We start from the raw sequence: 20,235 nt of genomic DNA, 5'->3' as shown, positions 1-20,235 counted from the left end.
CCTGTATCACTCTCCATGCTGTTGTTTGAGACAGGATCTCTCACTGATCCCAGAGGTCACCAACTGGCTAAACTGACTGCCGATTTCCCTGCCTCTGTCTATCTCCCTCAGCACTAGAGTTACAGAGGCAAACTACCACACCTGGCTTTTTATGAGGTTGCTAGGGATCCAAACTTGGGGCCTCATGCTAGCACAGCAGTCACTTTAAAAACTAAGCCATCTCCTTGGGCTTGTTTTTTTTTTTTTTTAAGTTTGAAACAGGATCTCATTGTATAGCCCAGACTAACATCAAAGTCACAATAATGCTACCTGAGCCTTTTAAGGGCTGAGAGTGAGTGATCATACTCAACAAGAACTTAAATTTTAAGTTACTTGCTTTTATTTTTATTTTTTTGGTTTTTTGAGACAGGGTTTCTCTGTGTAGCTTTGCGCCTCTCCTGGAACTCACTTGGTAGCCCAGGCTGGCCTCAAACTCACAGAGATCCACCTGGCTCTGCCTCCCAAGTGCTGAGATTAAAGGCATTCACCAGCACCGCCCGGTAGGTTACTTGCTTTTATATACAGTTTGGCATCATACCTAACAACGTATGAGTTTTCTACACTTCTTCCCCAAAAACGCACACACAGAAAATTTCAATTCAAATCACTTTAACTTTGGGAAGATTATGGATACGTATCTACCATAAGGCCTGCTCTGCCGACAGGTTTTCAACAAAGGTCCTAGGAACATGATGTAGAACATACCTGTTAATACTAGCAATTGGGAGGTTGAAACAGGAGGTTCACAAATTTGAGGCTAGCCTGGGCTACATTGAAAAAACCGTGTTAAAAAGTAAAATGAGGGGCTGGAGAGATGGCTCAGAGGTTAAGAACACTTGACTACTCTTCCAGAGGTCCTGAGTTCAATTCCCAGCAACCACATGGTGGCTCACTACCATCTGTAATGAGATCTGGTGCCCTCTTCTGACCTGTAGTCATACATGCTATATACAAAATAAATAAATAAATCTTAAAAAATAAATAAATAAAAATAAAAAATAAATAAATAAAATGAAACTGGATGTGGCAGTACGTGCCTTTAATCCTAGCACTCAGGAGGCAGAGGCAGACAGACCTCTGTGACTTCAAGCCTAGTCTGGTCTACATAGTGAGTTCTAGGCCAGCTAGGGCTACATAGTGAAGCATGGTCTCAACGAAACAACACAATAAACAAAACAAAAGAACACATACTGGGAAAAGGGTAGTCTTTCTAATAAATGACACTAGATCAATTGAACAGCTATATGCAAAAAAAAAAAAAAAAAAAAAAAAAAAACTAGGCTTCCATCTCATTTTAACTCTAAACAGATTAAAACTTTAATGTAAGACTTAAAACTATGAATCTATGAAACAAAACATGGAAAATGTTACAGGGCACTAAAACGGGCAACAATTTCTTGTACAAAACTTCAGAAGCACAAGAAACAACAACAAAAAGATAAATGTCACCGCAACAAACTAAAAAGTTTCTGCACAGCAAAGAAAACAAAGGCAAGCTAGAGATAGATGCTTGTAATCCCAGCATTCAGAAGGCTAAGAAGAAGACAGACTGCCACAAGTTTAATAGGAGCCTATGCTGAGGGCCAGGCCAGGGCTACATAGCAAGATCCTATATCCAAAAAAAAGCTGGGCTGGAGAGATAGTTCAGAGGTTAGGAGCACTGGCTGCTCTTCCAGAGGTCCTGAGTTCAATTCCCACCACCCACATAATGGCTCACAACCATCTGTAATGAGATCTGGTGCCATCTTCTGGCCTGCAGGGATATATGTAGGCAGAACACTGTATGTGTAATAAATAAATATTTTTTTTTAGGAAACCCAACATTATACAAAACACAACAAAGAGAATATACAGAATAAATATTTGCAAACTATTTGTCTAACATGAACAACCACAGTTTAAAAAAAAAAGCAGATGACCAGATTTTAAAACAGACAACAGATAGATATAAACAAAGTTAACAACTGAAATATTCAATAATTGTTAAAATGATAACATACAAGCAGCAAAGCAAGTATATGAAAAATGCTCTATCATTAATCAAAGAAACACAAGCCAAACCCACAATGAGGTATCACCTGGCTTCATAATCACAGTTCTGTGTGACGATTTTTATTTGTAACTTTTTTATAACAAAGTTTTAGCAAATTAAAAAAAGGAAGGCAAATAGACAAGGGATGAAAACAGGTGACAGAATATTTGCCTAGCATGCACAAAAGCCCTCTGTTCAATCTCCAGTATAACAAAATAGTAATCAACATTAGCAGTGATGCAGAGCAAAGGGAAGCCCCGAATATTGTAGTAAAAACTTAAACCAGTACAGCCATGCTGGAAAACAGTATGGAAGTTCTTATTTTTAAAAAAAAAGGAAAATAAAACTACCATATAATTCAGCAATTCCACTACAGGTTACATAACCAAGAGAAACAAAATCAGTATGTTGCAAAGGTATCTGTACTCCCATGTTTACTGTAACATGGGAGTTTGTTTTTACTTGCTTGTTTTACAAAACAGCCAAGAAAAAAAAAGGTAATATATAATACATATATTGGAATACTATTCAGCCATTAAAAAGAATGAAATCCTGTTATTTGTGGCAGCACAGATCAAACTGGTGATCACTACATTCCAGGCATAGGAAGGCAAATCTCACTCTAATGTGGAATCTAAAAAAAAAATTGATTGCTTAGATACTGAAAGTAAAAAGCTGGTTCCTAGAGACAGGGCAGTGCAAAGGGGAGGGAGAGATACACAAATAGATTAATGAATATTAATTTAGAAGTAGTTAATTTTAGTACATTATCGCACAGTGGGATTACTAGAAACAATAATTATGTACTATATATTTCAAAAAGCTTTATGAAAGGATTTTAATGTTTTTTTTTGTTTTTGTTTTTTTCGGGACAGGGTTTCTCTGTGTAGCTTTGCGCCTTTCCTGGGACTCACTCTGTAGACCAGGCTGGCCTCGAACTCACAGAGATCCACCTGCCTCCGCCTCCCGAGTGCTGGGATTAAAGGCATGCACCACCACAGCCCGGCTTAATGTTTTTATAATAAAGAAATAAAAATGTTTTAGAAGATACGCACTAATTACACAATGCATACATGTTTTAGAAACATCACTCCATAAAAACAAATAATTTATTTTTTGAGGTTAATTTTTATTTTATTTATTTATTTTTGGTTTTCCTATTTATCTACTTATTTTTGGTTTTTCAAGGCAGGGTTTCTCATGTAACAGTTTTGGCTGTCCTGGAACTCGCTCTGTAGACCAGGCTGGCCTTGAGCTCCTAAGATGCACCTGCCTCTGCCTCTCAAGTGCTGGGATTAAAAGCGTGCGCCACCCTCACAACCATCTGTAATGAGATCTGGTGCCCTCTTCTGGCCTGTAGGCATACATGAAGGCAGAACACTGTGTACATAATAAATAAATAAATCCTTAAAAATAAATAAATAAAAGTGTGCCACCACCACCCAGCAAGATTAATTTTTATTTTTAAGTAACTGTATGCATGTGTACCACCTAAATACCAATGGCGGCCAGAAAAGAATATTGGATTCTGAGGAGTTCTAGTTACAGGCAAGTTGTAAACTGCCCAATGTGGGCACTGGGATCAAATTTGGGTCTTCTGCAAAAGTAGCAAATACTCTTAACCACTGAACCATCTCTCCTGCTCCAATATTTTAATATTTATATTTTTAGTATTTTTATGAACCAAATTTTCAAGTTTAAATTAAAACCTAACAAGCCAAAAAAAAAAAAAAAAGGAAAAAAAAAGAAAAAAAAAAACAGAAACACCAAAACAAAGGGAAAAAAAGCAAAACAAAGAAAGAAAAAAAAAGGGGGGGGAAGCAAAACAACAACCACCAAAACAAACCCCACACTCCTCACCGCCTCCAACCCAAATACATTCTCCCCCTCAGTCAAGCGTGGACTTTCAATTCTACCTGTGCACACAAACCCTACTTACTGAACATGTATGAAAGGGCCAAGTACTCCTTAGGTCACTTTATCTACTTCTCACATAATTCTTATAACAAATTTGCATGGTAGGTATATCTCCACATTACAAATTCAGAAATGGGGCTCAGGGGTGGAGAGAAAAGCATCTTATACATGCACATTTCAGATACTACCTAGGCTGTGTTCTTTACATATAGCACTTCATGTAAATCGCAAAGTAACTACTTGAGGCAGGCATAATTATCCCTGAAAGACACAGGTCTTTCAGATACTAAATAACTTGCTCAAGCTCATACAGCTGACATAAACAACCATGATAATCGCCCACTCACCTCCTCCTCTGGGGTTAGATGTCGTTTACTGTCACTGACAGGGAAACCACTGCCAAATTCTTTGGAATGGATGTCAGCCCCATACTCAACAGTCACATCTTCTTCAATGCTATTCACCAGACGCCAGAACTCCTTCTCTACAAGTTCTGTGGGTACCATCTAGGGGAACAAAGATAGCAGATGATCAAAGCCCATTTTATCCTGCCCATATTAACTCAGGAGAGGCACAGTACCAGTGCCCATGAAACAGCCCCAGCACTACCCCAGCCCTCCATCACCTACATGCACAGGCATGTTGAAGTAGTCAGCTTTAAAGGAGTCAGCCATCTCCCCAAAGCTCTGCAGAGTATATTCCCGGGTAGCTTGTTCAAAGCCAAAGGCTTCAGGTGGCCGCTTACACTCCTAAAATCCAAAAGAGAGAGAACAAGTCATAAAAATAGAGGCAAAGAGAGAATCGAATCGTCTCAAGGGGAACGGAAACATGGGATAGGAGTAGGGAGGGAGAAGAGCCCTAGGTCTGCCTGCAAGGCTCCTGGGCAAGCGTTACTTTACAGCTCTACCTTTCCCTTCTTACCACCTCAACTTATCATATCTACTCATGCCACACGAAATTTGTATTATACTTCTGCTCATTGTTAGGGTTCGGATATGAAGTGCCCTCCCCTAAAAGTTCGAGTATTAAAGACTTTATCCCAAGATGGTGGTGCTACTTCAGAAAGCTCTACAGACTTTAGGAGACAGGGCCTAGCTAGAGGAAGTAGGTCAGGAGTTGGGTTCTTGTAGGCAGTATCTTTCCCCAGTCCAACAGTGTCTTTCTGTCTGCTTTCTAGCTGTCATAATGTGAGTTGTACTATAAGCATGTTCCCACCATGATGGACTGAAATGTCTACAACTGTAAGCCAAAATCTTTCTTCCTTTAAATTGTTTCTCTCAGGGTCTGGAGAGATGGCTCAGCAGTTGAAGAGCACTTGCTGCTCTTGCAGAAGATCCAGATTCAGTTCCCAACAGCCATATGGTGTTCATAACCATCTGCAACTCCAACTCCAGGGGATCCACAACCCTCTTCTGACCTCTGTGGGCACCAGGCATGCACACAGTGCAAGGTACACACAGGCAAAACACTCATACATATAAAATAAAATACACATAGCTAAATAAATAGTAAACTGTTTCTCTCAGATACCTTTATAGCAATGGGAAAGTTACTAACATACTCACGGAGTTCGTTCTCCATGGGAATGTCTTCTAATACTGTTTCTGTTATGTTTCTTTTTTGGGGTGCTGGGGTTTGAACCCAGAGCCTTATATATGTTAATCAGGCATCTACCACTGAGCTATACTCTTGGCCCCTTTCCTCCTTACTTTTACTGATGTCAAAACACAACTTTAGAACACTTGTCCAGAATGTATGAAACTCTTGGATCATTCCTCAACACTGAAACAAACACACACCCAAACTCTAAGTCAGGTACAGTGGTACAAGCCTATAATTCTAGCTACTCAAACCCTGAGGCCCACAAACCCAGAGGGAAATGTAGAGGAGCATGGAGAGTACAGACGAAGGTGAGAAAGCCATGAAATGACTGTCAGACATCTTGGGTACTTGGCTCGCACTGCTACTTTTGTGGCTCCTCCTTACCACACTACACCTACCTCCCCTAGGCACTTTCTCTCCTGAATATCTCTTTTCCTGCAAAATACTGTTTCCCTACTTAGAACACCAATGGACATCTTCTACTGCCTTGATCATTGAAAACCAAATCTAAATACCCTAACAAGAGGAAAGTGAGTAATCATTATACCCATTTGATGAAAACTTCATATCTTTAATTCATTTAATAAAGAAAAGGTATGAAGTTACAAGTCTTTATAAAGTATGGAACAAGTTTTTAAGTGTCTTAAAGAAAAAGAAAATACTTGGGAATCAAAAGGACATAACTTTTTTTTTTTTTTTTAATTTCTAGCCGGGACTGATGGTGCAAGCCCACAATTCCAGTTACTTGGGAGGCTGAAAGAGGACTACAAGTTTAAGGCCTGCCTGGGCCACAAAGTAAGTTCAAAACAAAAATAAAAAATAAGACACAGGCTGGAACTATAGTTCAGCGGTAGAGAGTACTTCCTTAGCATGCTCAAAGCTCTAGATTCAATAAAATAGCTATATGGTCTATCTGTAGATAAATAGTTAAACCTGTCATTTAAAGCTCATTCTTGACATCTTCCCTAATCACCACTCTTAATTTTCCTTGACCTGGGCATGGTGACTCCTACCCATAATCTCAGGCTCTGGGAGGCTGAGGAGGGAGGACTGATGTGAGTTTGAGGCCAGTCTGTGCTACAGAGTAAGACACTATCTCAACAAAACAACCAACCAACCAACCAACCAAATAAACAAACAAACAAACCCCTACCTGTCCTATCTGGTCAACTACTACAACTGAGGGTTTCTAACATCAGTTTTAACATCTGCTTACATGTCAATACACATAATCCATCCACACACACAGCCCATCTAATTGTGATATCCCATAGATAGTCTGGGAGCTCTCACAGGACAGGAGCATAAATTACATTTTCTCTTCCTCTTTCTCACAAAGTTCTGCAAAGCCTAGCCTCAATCTGAAGTCCCAAAGCATAATATTATATATAGCTGAGGTAGGAGACTCCCTTTAGACTATACAAAGGAAAGTAAGATATTCCATGTGGACTGGGACTGGGAGGTCTTACCGCCATGACACACTTCGGACACCTCCAGACACCTTTTGGGATCTCAGGTAAAGGAGGCAGCAGGCAAAAGATGTGGTAATTGTCATCACAACCATCACACAGCAAAAGCTTGTCATCTTCGTCTCCTCGGGAACACATTCGGCACACATATGACTCAATCTGCCAAAGAGAAGCAAAGGGTTATCAATATAGGCCCTGCCCAATCTTCAAATACCAGGCCCCTCCAGACAATATCCTATTCCAGAGAGTTCTCCATTGGAAGCCAGAGGGGTTTGCTGGCTTGGTTGTTCATGGTCCTATACAAACTAGTCATTCAAGGTCTGGAGTTCAGCTGCATGTATGTACCACCTCCCTCAAACAAGTAGAGATAAAAGAGCAGAGTGGTCTTTTTTTTTGTTCTGGTTTTTGAGACAGGGTTTCTGTGTAGCTTTGGCTGTCCTGGATCTTGCTCTGTAGACCAGGCTGACCTTGAACTCACAGAGATCTACCTGTCTCTGCCTCTTGGGTGCTGGGATTAAAGGTGTATGCTGCCACCACCCTGCAAGAACAGTCTTATTAGTCTTCAATCTTTTCATTTTATTCATTCAATAAACATTGCATTCTATGGCACAGAAATGAGGAAGATCTGGTATATGCCTTCAAAAGGCACAGTATTCTAGAATGTTCATAAAAATTGAAAACTGCCATAGTAGCCAATAAGAAATATTGTGGGAACCTAGAGAAAGAAGCAGCACTTTATTAATTAGAGATGAGGGAGGACTTCTAGGAGGAAATATGTCATTCTGAAGGGGACATCTGAAGCTACCTGAAACTTTAAAGGAAGCTAGTGCTTGGCAACTGGATTAGAGCACAAAGAGAAATTCTCTGAGGAAGAAGAAACCATATGTGCAAGGAATGCAGGATTACGAAAGAAATAAAGGCTCATCTCTTGAAAAAAAAATGAATATACCTACAAGTAGTTCAGAACAGCTATAGAAGAGAAGAGAGGTAGGCAATGCTGGACAATGAGGTTAGAGGTCAGCGAGGACTGGATCATGCATGATAATGAAGATAATGAAGATTTTAGCCTTTAACCTGAAGCACTGGACAATAGGAGTCTTTGCTGGACCCCTCTAGAACTTTATATGGACAGTAGCTGCTTACTCTTTCTTGTTCTTTATTCCAAATTAGCTGGCCTTGTTTTCCCCAATTAAGTAAGCTACCTGTAGGCAGGGCCCTCTAGACCCACTTTTCTACTTAAAGCAACCTAGTCCAGTGCCATGTTGGAGAAATGCTCACTGAAGGGATGAGAAGCAGAGCTCTAGGAAGTCAGGGCTGGGTCCTTACAAACTGGGCATTGCTGTGGTTCCTTCGCAGCCTCATGGTCATCTTGGTGCAGGGCTCAGGGCTGTGACTCAGTTCCTCCTTGCCTTCTAGGAAGGTCTTAGGCGAGGCTGATTCCATCTTCACATCCCCACCTAATTCCTCCTTTACCACCACAGTGGGGGGACACTCAAGCCCTTCTTTATCTGTAGGAGAGAAAAGTGGTTCTATATTTAAATCTGAGACATTTACGGTCCTGCCTCCCCCCTCCATATGAAGTCATCCCCAGTATCTCAGACCTTACCTTTTTTCCGAAGAGTCTTATCCTTGGCCATAAGGCCCAAGCCCATCATCTTGGGACCTGCACCATATATCTGTAGCTTCTTCAGTTCTGGATTTTTCTCAATGTCTTCCTCTGTGGGTTCCGGCTGCGAAGAAAGCAGGAAATGAAATGTGTCAAGACTACTATCTGGAGCAGGCTGCCTAACCCTAAAAGAAAAGCTGAGACTATATCTACATATCCATATCTACACACACACACACAACAGCAAGTTTGTACCAAGAACTCATGCACAGATGGGCCAGGGCAAAAATTCAGAGTTAATTTTTGAAGACTAGGGATAAGTCCCAAGTCTTATCTTTAAAGGGCCAGCAAGATGACTCAGCAGGTTAAGGTGCTTGCTTGCCATCAAGCCTGACAACCTGAGTTGAATCTCTGGGACCCAGGTGGTAGAAGAGAAGAACCAACTCCAGTAAACTGTCCTCTAGTACATGCTTACCAAAGCAGAAATACAGATATGGACACACCCAAATACACACACACACACACACACACACACACACACACACCAAATCTAATAATAATAATAATAAAAAAATTTAGGGATTCATGAGGTCCCATCTCTAGTTGAGGACCTATTAGTAGTTGACAGCTGCCAGGGAAAGGAGATAGGCAACTGATATGTTCCTCATGCCCTGGTGTACACACCCATGTACAAATGAACAATACAAATTAAACTCAACAGGTTAAAAACATTAATTAATTAAAAAGTATAAAAGGAAGATATGAAGTTGGGAGATGTGATAAGAGTATACTAGAGGAAGTGTGGGGGGGAGGGTTAAGAGGTATATATGATCAAGATACACTGTATACATACATGAAATTTTCAAATAAATATAAAATTTTCAAGAGCTGGAGAGATGTCTGAGTGGTTAAGAGCACCCATGCAGGCAGCTCACAATCAATCACCTGTAATTCCAGGTCCAAAGACTCAGACAATCAGACTCCTCCTTCTGGCCTCTGTGGGCAATTGCATTCACATGCTCATACTCCTCCACAAAAACACATGTGCATACACATAATTAAAAAACAAATCTAAGCCAGGCGGTGGTGATGCACGCCTTTAATCCCAGCACTAGGGAGGCAGAGGCAGGCAGATCTCTGTGAGTTCGAGGCCAGCCTGGTCTACAGAGTGAGTTCCAGGACAGCCAGGGCTACATGGAGAAACCCTGTCTCAAAAAAAAAAAAAAAAAAAAAAAAAACAGAAACAAAACAAAATAACACAAAAACAACTGCATAAACAAGACCAGAACAATGGCAATACCAATGGATATTTTAACATGGAGGGAGGGAGAAATTTCATGGTGTCCCATCCCTAGACAAAGAACTACAGGCAAATACTGATTGCTAGGAGAAGAATTAGCTTCTCCCAGGGATGAGCCCCTTTATTTGATTGTTCAATGCAGAGTGATCAGCTTTGAAACCATATACTTATATGTATATTTGTTGCATATATTCATGTACATACACAAAAAATATAATCAAAGAAAAAGAGGCTATCAACTTGAGAGGGGACATGGTTTGAAGGAGGATAACTGGGAGGGGACAGGAAGGAAAGGGAGGGAAGAAATAATTTAAGTCAATTCCAATTAAAAAAATCTTTCAAAATAAATAAAGAGTAACATTATTGCTGAGTGTAGGAGGCGCATGCCTTTGACCCAGCACTTGGGAGGTAGAGACAGGTAGATCTCTGAGAGTTTGAAGACATCCTGGTCTACATAGCAAGTTCTAGGCCAGTCAATGTTACAAGGTGAGACCCTGTCTCCAAAAAAAAGTAAAACAATGTTTGACATTATTAATATGGCCTGATAAATTAGTATTCCTCAATGAGCACATAATGTATATACTGTTCTCTGATGTCTGCCAAAAAAAAAAGTATGGCATATAATCCTCTCTGCCTGAAGAAGGTAGGGTATAGAAATAAGATGACTTCTACTCTGAGCAGACTGACCAAAGAAAGGAACAAACCAGGCACACAGGGCATATACATAAAAAGTATAGTACAAACAGATCTCCAATTCAACTGAGTAGAGAAATGATCAATAATGAAGCCACTGAGAGGCATGCTAATGCTTAAGAGCACAAAAGAAAGTACAACAGTGTGCACAGCTTCAGTCAGCAAGCAGGATTCTTTCTACCCCAAAGCCCCTTTAGTGGCAAGAAGAAAAGTACTCACATCAGGCTGTAGTCTCTTTGCCCGTCGTCCATAACTGTTGAACTTAGAAGGCTGCACAGACTGTCGAAGGGGGATGCTGTGGGGTTTATATTCCTTGTCTTTTTCCTCATTATCAAATGGACGTGTGTTACACTGCTAGGGATAAGTAAAGAGTAAGGTACAGGGCATGGAATCTCAGCCCCCAAAGTAAGACCTTCCTTTCACCTTCATCCAATGGCCGAAGTTGTGGCCTATACCCCTGATCAAAACCAACAGCCCCAGTTTAACTGGTCTTTATCACTAACACCTTTGGGAATTCCTTCTCCCTTCCTTCCTTCCTTCCTTTAAACATTTGCTTATTTGTGTGTGTCTATGTTATTTGTGTGGCATTCATGCCACAGTGAGCATGTGAATGTAAGAGGACAACACCTGGGAATCAGTTCTCTTCTTCCACCATGTGTATTCCAGGCTTAGAAGGTCACCAGGCTTAGAAGCAAGCACCTTAACCCAATGAGCCATTTTTTCTTTCTTTCTTTCTTTCTTTCTTTCTTTCTTTCTTTCTTTCTTTCTTTCTTTCTTTCTTTCTTTCTTTCTTTCTTTCTTTCTTTCTTTCTTTCTTTTTCTTTTTCTTTTTTCTTTTTTTTTTGGTTTTTCGAGACAGGGTTTCTCTGTGTAGCTTTGCGCCTTTCCTGGAGCTCACTTGGTAGCCCAGGCTGGCCTTGAACTCACAGAGATCCGCCTGGCTCTGCCTCCCGAGTGCTGGGATTAAAGGCGTGTGTGTGCCACCAATGCCCAGCATGAGCCATTTTCCTACCACTGACAAGGCCTTTTCTTTTCTTTTTCCCCCTCTGGTGGGACTAAACCCAGATAACTAACTATAGGACTTCGACAATAGACTCTATAAGAAAACAAAAAAGTACCACTAGGAAAGGGTAAGGTCTACTTTCCTAGTCTCCAATTCATGGAACCAGTCTTAGTAAGAGTACTAGTATGCAGTGGTACACATTGGTAATCTTAGCATTTGAGTGGCTGAGAAAAAGAGAATCAAGAGTTCAAGGACAAGGGGCCAGTGAGATGGCTCAGTGGGTACCTGCTGTCAAGCCTGAGAACCTCAGTTCAATCCCACAGATCCACATGGTGGAAGAAGTGAATGAAGTCCTAAAAATGATCCTCTGACCTCCATGTGCACTGCATGGACACACCATAAATGCAATTTATAAAGCTCAAGTTATCGATCTGGGGACGCTGCTCAGTTGTTAAAGTATTTACCTAACATGGACATAGCCAGAGTTTGATCCCCAATATTGCTTAAACTCAGCATGGTGGTGCATGCCTATAATCTCAGTGACCTAGAAGGTGGAAGCAGGGGGATCAAGAGTTAAAGCTCGTCCTTGCCTACAAAGTTTGAGACCAGCTTGGGCTATAGGAGGATCCTGTTTCAAAAGAAAATAAAAAAGAATCTAAGATAACAATGACATGGCAGTTGAAATCTCCCACTTGGGGAACTAAAGTAGGAGGACTTATTAGTCACCCTCGGACTTGCCACCAAAAAGTTTTCTGTGCAGTCTGAGCTACATGGTAAGTGGTAAATGGGCTAGCTACGTGGTAATTTCTAGCCTGCCACATATCAAGACCCTTTGTCAAATAGAAATACATACATAAATAAATAAATATTAAAAATAAACAAAGAAGTGTGCCAATATGTGCCCGGGGATAAAGACTTTCTTACTCCACCACAGCCTGGCATCCTTACCACAAGGTTGGCTCCAGACTGGTACATTTCATAGGGATAAACAATGCGTTCATAGTGAGAGCGTAGCAGGGAACCGATGTTTTTGCCAGGTGGGTAGTTGAGGCGTTGGGCCACACGGGCCCATCGACGGTCCTTGCAGATAGTTTCATAACCACCTTCTTCCACCACAATCTGAAAGGAAGAGCAAGAAGGGGCATGAGCATGTGAACGTGTAGAAGCAGGCCTACAGCAAGGGTAAGGAAGCGCCTGCAGCCTCGCCCTTCACTAGGAGCTACCCCTTCTCCCAATCTCAAACTGCTGCAAGAGGTGGGAAACATGCTGCTATGCTACCAGTCTACCCCTTCCATTATATATAGCCCAGAGACCCAATATCCAAACCAAAAGGGGTCCTAGAGTAGCAAGGGTTTACTGAGATAGGGTTGGGGAGTATTTGAGGAAAAACCTGTTCTTACTTTGCTGAGGCTATAGAGGTCCAAGATCCGCCGTTCTACATTGGGAATCTTTAAGGATGAGCCCTGGATCTCCCAGAATTTGGCAATCTGGTCCAAATAGTTCAGTTTCACTCTTGTCTGGGCCTAAAGAAGAAATGGCTCAAAACCACTGGCCACCTCCTACCACCACCCATCCATTACCACCAACACTCTTTCCCACCGCCGACACTCCACAGTAACCCATGTTCTGGCTCCAACTTAGGAGAGGAAAGGAACAAAGTTGACTTCTCCCAGTGAAATGAGCTCTGGCCTCTGGCAGTGCTTGGCCCCACTTCTCTCATCTTCCAGAAGGTCATAAGAGTATACACTTATTCTCTCGACAAAGCTGTTTGTGTATTTTTTTTTTATTAGTTTATTTATTAAGTATACAGTATTCTGCCTGCATGTATGCCTGCAGGCCAGAAGAGGGCGCCAGATCTCATTAGAGATGGTTGTGAGTCACCATGTGGTTGCTGGGAATTGAACTCAGGACCTCTGGAAGAACAATCAGTGCTCTTAACCTCTGAGCCATCTCTCCAGCCCATGTTTGTGTATTATTATCTCTTGTACAGATGAAGAAATAGGGACCAGAAGAGTTGTCACATAACAAGTACTAAGATACACAAATATCAAGTAAACTCTAAGCTTAGCTTTCTCTCTACTACTGATTTCCTGCATTTGAGCAAATGAGCACTACTCACTACATCCCCATATATTTTTATTAGAAAATAAGTGCCAGGTGTGGTAGCTTACACCTGTAATCCCAGCATTTGAAAGGTAGAGGCAGGAAGATGAACAGTTCGAGTATAGTCTCCATTACATTTGAAGCCTGCCTGGGTTACATGACACACTTTCCCAGATAATAAAAAATGGGAAAAGGAAAATAGTACACTTACCCCAGAGATATGGACTTAATTAACAAGAGTAGTGAAGACCCTCTGGAAACTTTAGAATTTTATCTAAGTTCTATACTGGACTCCAAAATAGCACATTCATCTCCTTTTGTACCACAAAAATTGTTTTGTAGTGGCTGGATTATGAGAATGGTCTTAGTTCTGATGAACTAAGATGGTGTACTGAAACAGAATGGTACCTGGCTAACTCAAGACCTGATATGGACGAAAGAGACTAGAAACAAGACTTCCCATGCTTGCCTAAAATCTCACTGGCCTAAGAAGGGTCCCCAAAGGTCCTAAATCCCTAACTTAATCATGTGAGACAGAGGTCCTTTTCTTTTTTAGTCAGTTCTTTGAGTCCTAGGTAGAGAAGAACTAAGGTCTACCTATGGTAAGAAATGAATTAGCCAGGTGGTAGTGGCACAAGCCTTTAATTCCAGCACTTGGGAGGCAAAGACAGGAGGATCTTTGTGAGGATCAAGGCCAGCCTGGTATACAGATCGAGATCCAGGACAGGCATCAAAACTACAGAGAAACCCCGTCTCAAAAAGCAAAACAAAACAAACACAAACAAACAAACAAACAAAAAAAAAAAAGAATTAAAGTTCCTTGGCAATGAGAATCCTTAAGGGGCTAAGAACACCTTCCATATGAACCCCTTACATTTCCAAACTTGGCCTCATTCCTGCTCCTCCTTCCTCCTTCCCTCATTAACTTGCCTCTGGAAGATTCGCCCTTGTTCAGTGCTAGGTAATACCTGGCCACAGCTATACCAGCCACAAACCTGGTCAGATTTATTTCTCCAAGGAACTCATACTTCTTACAACACATTACTCTGGTTCTGACTGGAACAATATATAGACTGAGTTTAGGGCAGTGGTTCTCAATGGGGAACAGCTTTGTGTTCATGTACATCCACACACAACTACTCCATGACCAAAAATAAACAAACAAACAAATAAATAAATCTGATCCAAATTGTCAATAGTGCCAATGCTGAAGAATTCTGGTCTCAAAAACAAGCAAAATTTAGGATATTGGTGTTCAGCTGGGCCCAATACTCCACTAGAATATTTAAAAAGGCTCAAAGATGCATATTAATGGGGAAAGGAGGAAGCACAAAGCCATGGATAAATTAGATATGAGGCTACAGTGAGCTGGTCAAGGAAGGAAGAGGTTTCGGCCAGCCACACAACTACCTTTTGTTGTCACAGGTAGGGTAGGTATTGACAGGGAAAATTCATAAGTAGAAAAGTTTTGTGGGAAAAGAACATCTCCAGCCTTTGGGTTATCAAATCAAAAAAGTGGCCAGGAGGCAGTTTTGCATGCCTTTAATCCCAGCGGGGGTGGGGGGGTGGGGGGGTGGGGGGTGGGATGCGGGGGGTGCGGACACAGACGGGGACGACTACAAGTGGAAGATTTCTGTGAGAGAAACCCTGTCTGGAAAAGTCAGGGAAAAAAAAAAAAAAAAAAAAGTGCATTGTCCCCGCCCTTATATCTGGAGCTCCAAAGCTTCTTTTATGTCCTGGGCACACTTAACCCTCTCCAAACCCCATCACCAGCCGGTAATCTCACCTCTAGCTCATTCAACCTCTGGATTCGGGGAGTAAATCTGAAGTTGTCCACTTCCACAGCAAAGGGTGGCTGCCAATCCTAGGAGAATAGAAAGTGGAAAGGAACTTAGATTATCATCCCACTTTATTTATTTATTTATTTTATCATCCCACTTTAATGCAAGATCACAGTGCACCTAAAGTAGCTCAGTGTTCCATTAACACTTCTTAAAACTTCCAGACAACTTAAATCCATCAACCTGGCAAACATCTGAACGGACCCACTCCCAACTCTTTCCAGGACTTACAACAGGGCATAAGAGTCCCTCGGGCCCATATGCAAGGCCTCATGTACATGCCCTGGTAAACTTCTAAGTCTTTCCCAACAATAAAGTGCTAGGATTTTGAGAAGTATAAAAAGCTCAAAACAGTTAACCACAACACACACACACACACACACACACACACACACACACACACACACACACACACCGTACACCGCATCATCAAGTTCTGGCAACCACGCAGAACCTGGAATCAAATGACCTGGGTTCATGTTGTAGCTCTACTAGTTACTAGCTACCTTTCTGAATCTGTTTTCTTATCTGTAAAGGTGGGCATATGAATTCTGGCCCTGGCTTCTTCACATGACATTTGATGTCTAAGTCTGCCCCACCCATGAATACCCATGAGGGGTAACTCAGCTCTGGTTCTGGCAGGAATTAACAGTTTAGGCTGTCAATGTCTGCTCTCTCTGTTAAAGAGTCACAGAAGACACTGCAGGAAAGACCAAGGAACATGAATCTGCACATCTTACTCACTCACCAGGTCTCAAAAGTGTCCTTCCTGTGGTCCTCTCTCATACACTTGCCTGGTATAAGAAGCAGGGAAGGAAGTCTGGGAGTGGGAAGCCTAATAGTTGTGGCAAAGAATGCAAGGATTTACGGAGGGGAAGCCAAGAAAAATTAATGAAGGCAGGAAGAGCTTTACCATGCCAAGTTGGAGCTTTTTCTGTCCTACCCAAACGATAGCTATGAAGACTCCCCTTCCCAACAGCCTCCTGAATACTTCCCCAGACAGTCTTCTCTTCCCTGGAGTTCTGTTGTATAGGAAGTAGTAAAAAGACCCTAGAATAACCTAGATCAATGTCTTCATTTTACAAATGGGAAAAGTAAGACCCAGAGAAGAAATTATGTGCTAGTTAGCAATAGGGCCAACACCAGAACCCCTGTCCTCTGACCACTGGTTCTTTGCACTACACCAAGCTACTAGCATTCACACCCCAGTGCATACATATGAAAGGAGGGTAAAGGAATGGGAAAAGAGAAAGAAGGCTATTGATCTCTTCTGCATGCATGCTCTCGGAGAATTCATACTTGAAAGCACGTATGTTCTTCCCCAACCCACAGTAGTAGACAGAAAGCACCTGAGGCCAAGTAAAGCAGGAGAGAAAAAAAATTAGGCTAAAATGGTATGGCTTAAGCCCAGTGGAGCTCCCCACACCCTCTTACCTTCTACCAAATTACAACACTCTCATCAGCACAGATAACCCAGACAGAAAGGTACTCAAAACCCAAAACTCTAGGCACCCCTTTTTCCTGCTCAGCCAAGTTCTAAAGAATCAGTGCAACATCAAGCACCTGACAGGAGAGTGTAGAACTGAAATCCTAAAGCAGGAGCTATAGACGCAACAGATAGATGGGGAAGGTTCAGCAAACCTCTTCAGTCCCATACTAGTACAAATGCTCAGGATAATGGCACTCAGAATATGGTAACAAACAGGACGGCTATCTAATTCAGGAAACTGTGATGCTCACATATATCCCATCCATGTCCTACGCTCTGAAATTCAAACCAAAAACCACCCCTGTAAGACAAACTCCAATACCTACTCACACACAGGTTTGCATCCTGGGCCCAAGCACCACTTGGGTGAGTAATTCAAGTTCCAAACAGAAGAAAGCCAGACACTTTAAGGCCTCAAGGTGGTTGAAGGGAGATAGAGAGAAGTGGGGAGCGCCCACACAAAATCATCAACAATAGCAAAAACAGAGTCAGGTCTCTTGGGCTGGAAAGAAACATGCTATCGGAGCAGAGAAAAGAAGCCTACCAAAGGACAGTCCCTGTGGCCACACACACACCATGAACTTGTCATTCCTTCCCATCCTGGTCCCCCAATGCAGGGTAATAGCACCTATATAAGGCCAACCTGCCCAAAGCTCAAGGGACAAAAAGGGAAATTCCGACCTCATTAATCCCATGTCAGATATGCCCCTCCTGACTACTTCAAGGAATTTTCCTTAAGGCGATCCAAGAGTCTAACCTTTCCTCTCTGCCAGCTATATGACTCTCTCACCACAGAAAAGCATCCTCAGACACCTGTAGCCAGGCTCCAACAAGGAAGAAATTAGCTTACCCAACACTTCCTAGACCCTAGGGCCTAGAGGATGCATCTAAAACCAGCCAGTGGAAGAGCACCAAAAACATTACATTGGATAAGGAGACCTGTGGTGCTCTCCTCAGGTGGGAATAAGAGTCCACATTCTGAATCACCTCCTCAGAAATACACTGCTGCAAGCAAACTCAATCCAGTCCACCAAATCCCATGTGGTCCCTAAACACTGATCATTTCTCCTCCAGTGTCAGCAAGGCAGCAGCCTGTGCTAGCCTTTGGAAAACTTCTGGTCTAGTCAGGACTAGTACCAAAAATAGGGTCCTTTCTACTAATATTTGGGAATCAGGGGAGATTTCCATAGCTCCACTGTTTCTGAGAACCCAAGAAAGCCTTATCTTATAGGATCACCTACATTCTGGCCAGAGGTAGAGTAGAAATCTTCTGAGAAGGACATACCAAGCTAACTGGTCTAAATTTCTCCACAGGAAGTCTGTGGAGACCATGTGCAAGAAAGTTCTGACATTGCCTTCAACTAGAAAACGGAACCATTTCCTAAACCCATCTCTGAGACGCCAGAAAGAGCGCCCACTGTGAGAATGATTTCCTGACTGACTGATCAGGCCAGGATATTATCATAGATGAATTGGCCTGACAGGGTGTGAGTAAACATGAGTCAACACACGTAGGATCAAACCAATGACCACATCAAGCACCTTCACAGTCACAGTAATTACCACTTACCAGAGTGTACTATGTTACCTAGTTTAATCTAATTATTCCTAGCACACAATTCACAGGCTCAGAGATTAGCTTACATGCCCAAGGTCATACAGATGCTAACCTTCTAAGTAGTTTTAAATTCAGGTCTGTCTCCCTTTAAAGATGTGATCTTTCCACTACACCACACAGCCTGCCTTAAAATGACAGTAGTCCTTACTTAGCATAGCTTTGATCTAGATAATACAAAGAAAGAGATGTATTCTTGGACCTCCCCACGAACTCTCCCCAGCCCACTAAGCATCTGTGTACTGAACCAAGAGAAATTCTCAAGAGTAGGGTGGGAGTGGGCTCAAACCCAGGTCTCTTGCATGCCACAAAACGAGAGAACCCCTGACCCCAGCACCCTTCCTTCGATTCGCGAGGCATCCACAAGATCCCATCCAATCCATCTTCCCACACCTGCTGCCCTCCACCCGGGACTTCACCACTGGCTACCCGGATCCACCCACAAGCTCGCCGCCGGCGACCATCAGCTCCCGGCCTTACCGCAGGTGGGCGGATCTTGCAAATGCCGGACTTCTCGGCGATGGGTCTGATTTTCGCGATGTAGCCAAGAGGGTCTCGGAACTCGGCCCAGCTAGGCTCGAACACCGGGCACTCCGGCGGCGGTAGGAAATCGTCGGACCCCAGCTCCATGGTGGGCCCGAGGGCTGGGCCAGAGATCGGGAGGGCTCAGACCGCCCTTAAGGACTCATGGCGCCGCCGCTTTCTGAAACCGAGGCACTTCTCCGAGTCTAGGCCCTAAGCAGGACGGCCACCGCCCGTAAAGGGCCGAGGGGGGCGGGTGCCGTGCTCTAAAAGTCTCAGGCTAAGGTTCCTATTACCGGTCCTTAATCTTGTTCCGTTTCTTCCACACCCTACCGCTGCCTCCCAACTATTGCAGCCTTCGCTACTACAGTTAAGTCCCAGTCGCCGCAGGTTTCATCGCTGCCACCGCCATCTTGGTTTGTCAGCGTCTCCTCCCCCCACCTCTGCACCTCACCACAACAAACCAGATCCCTCCGCGAGGTGGCTCTCCGAGTTTTATTTACTTTGAGTCAGAATAAACCCTAGGAAGCCTTCATTCTGTGATGACTGAGATAAATCTGGTGTTATATGCTCCTTATTTGGAGGTGGTTAGTTAAAAGTATTTACCAGACAGAGAGAAAATAGTTCATCTCAGTGGCGGAGGAACAAAATTGTAATTTGTTTACCGGATCCTTTTACCGGATGGACCGGCGGTGCACGTTTAAAGGCCAGTGATGCGCATGCGCAGTCTCTAGACAAACCGGAAGAGGAGCTTGGTGCTCATAGGTAGTGGGCCCGAACTGGTACGCGCCCATGCGCGCTCGCACACACTCGCGCACGCGCACGCACACACCCTAGATCCCAAGCAGGCTTTCAGCTCCTCCCCAATGTCCTTTACTTCTCCCATGTCTTTTCTGTGTGAACCACGGAAGGCGGCGATTTCGAGGAATCTCCGCCCCCTTCCGCCTCCCCCCCCCCCAACCATTCGGTGTGCCTGCTGCTGGGGGAAGACTTACAAGATTTAC

General features: G+C 42.8%; 1 protein-coding gene across 1 annotated transcript in view; it reads right to left on the bottom strand.

Moving 5' to 3' along the window:
• LOC114683381 (lysine-specific demethylase 5C-like) overlaps positions 1–19,691 on the bottom strand; it is a 40,089-nt gene extending 20,398 nt beyond the window's left edge. Inside the window, 10 exon segments of the mRNA XM_028857679.2 lie at positions 4,336–4,494; positions 4,618–4,737; positions 7,060–7,218; positions 8,386–8,567; positions 8,666–8,789; positions 10,878–11,012; positions 12,610–12,780; positions 13,062–13,184; positions 15,551–15,628; positions 19,190–19,691. Coding sequence (XP_028713512.1) covers positions 4,336–4,494; positions 4,618–4,737; positions 7,060–7,218; positions 8,386–8,567; positions 8,666–8,789; positions 10,878–11,012; positions 12,610–12,780; positions 13,062–13,184; positions 15,551–15,628; positions 19,190–19,339 — 1,401 coding nt within the window. The 5' untranslated portion in view covers positions 19,340–19,691.
• Between the last annotated feature and the right edge of the window lie 544 nt (positions 19,692–20,235).

This window comes from Peromyscus leucopus, chromosome X (assembly GCF_004664715.2).
Source record: "Peromyscus leucopus breed LL Stock chromosome X, UCI_PerLeu_2.1, whole genome shotgun sequence".
NCBI classification, from domain to species: Eukaryota; Metazoa; Chordata; class Mammalia; order Rodentia; family Cricetidae; genus Peromyscus; species Peromyscus leucopus.
This window is presented reverse-complemented; position numbering and strand designations above follow the sequence as displayed.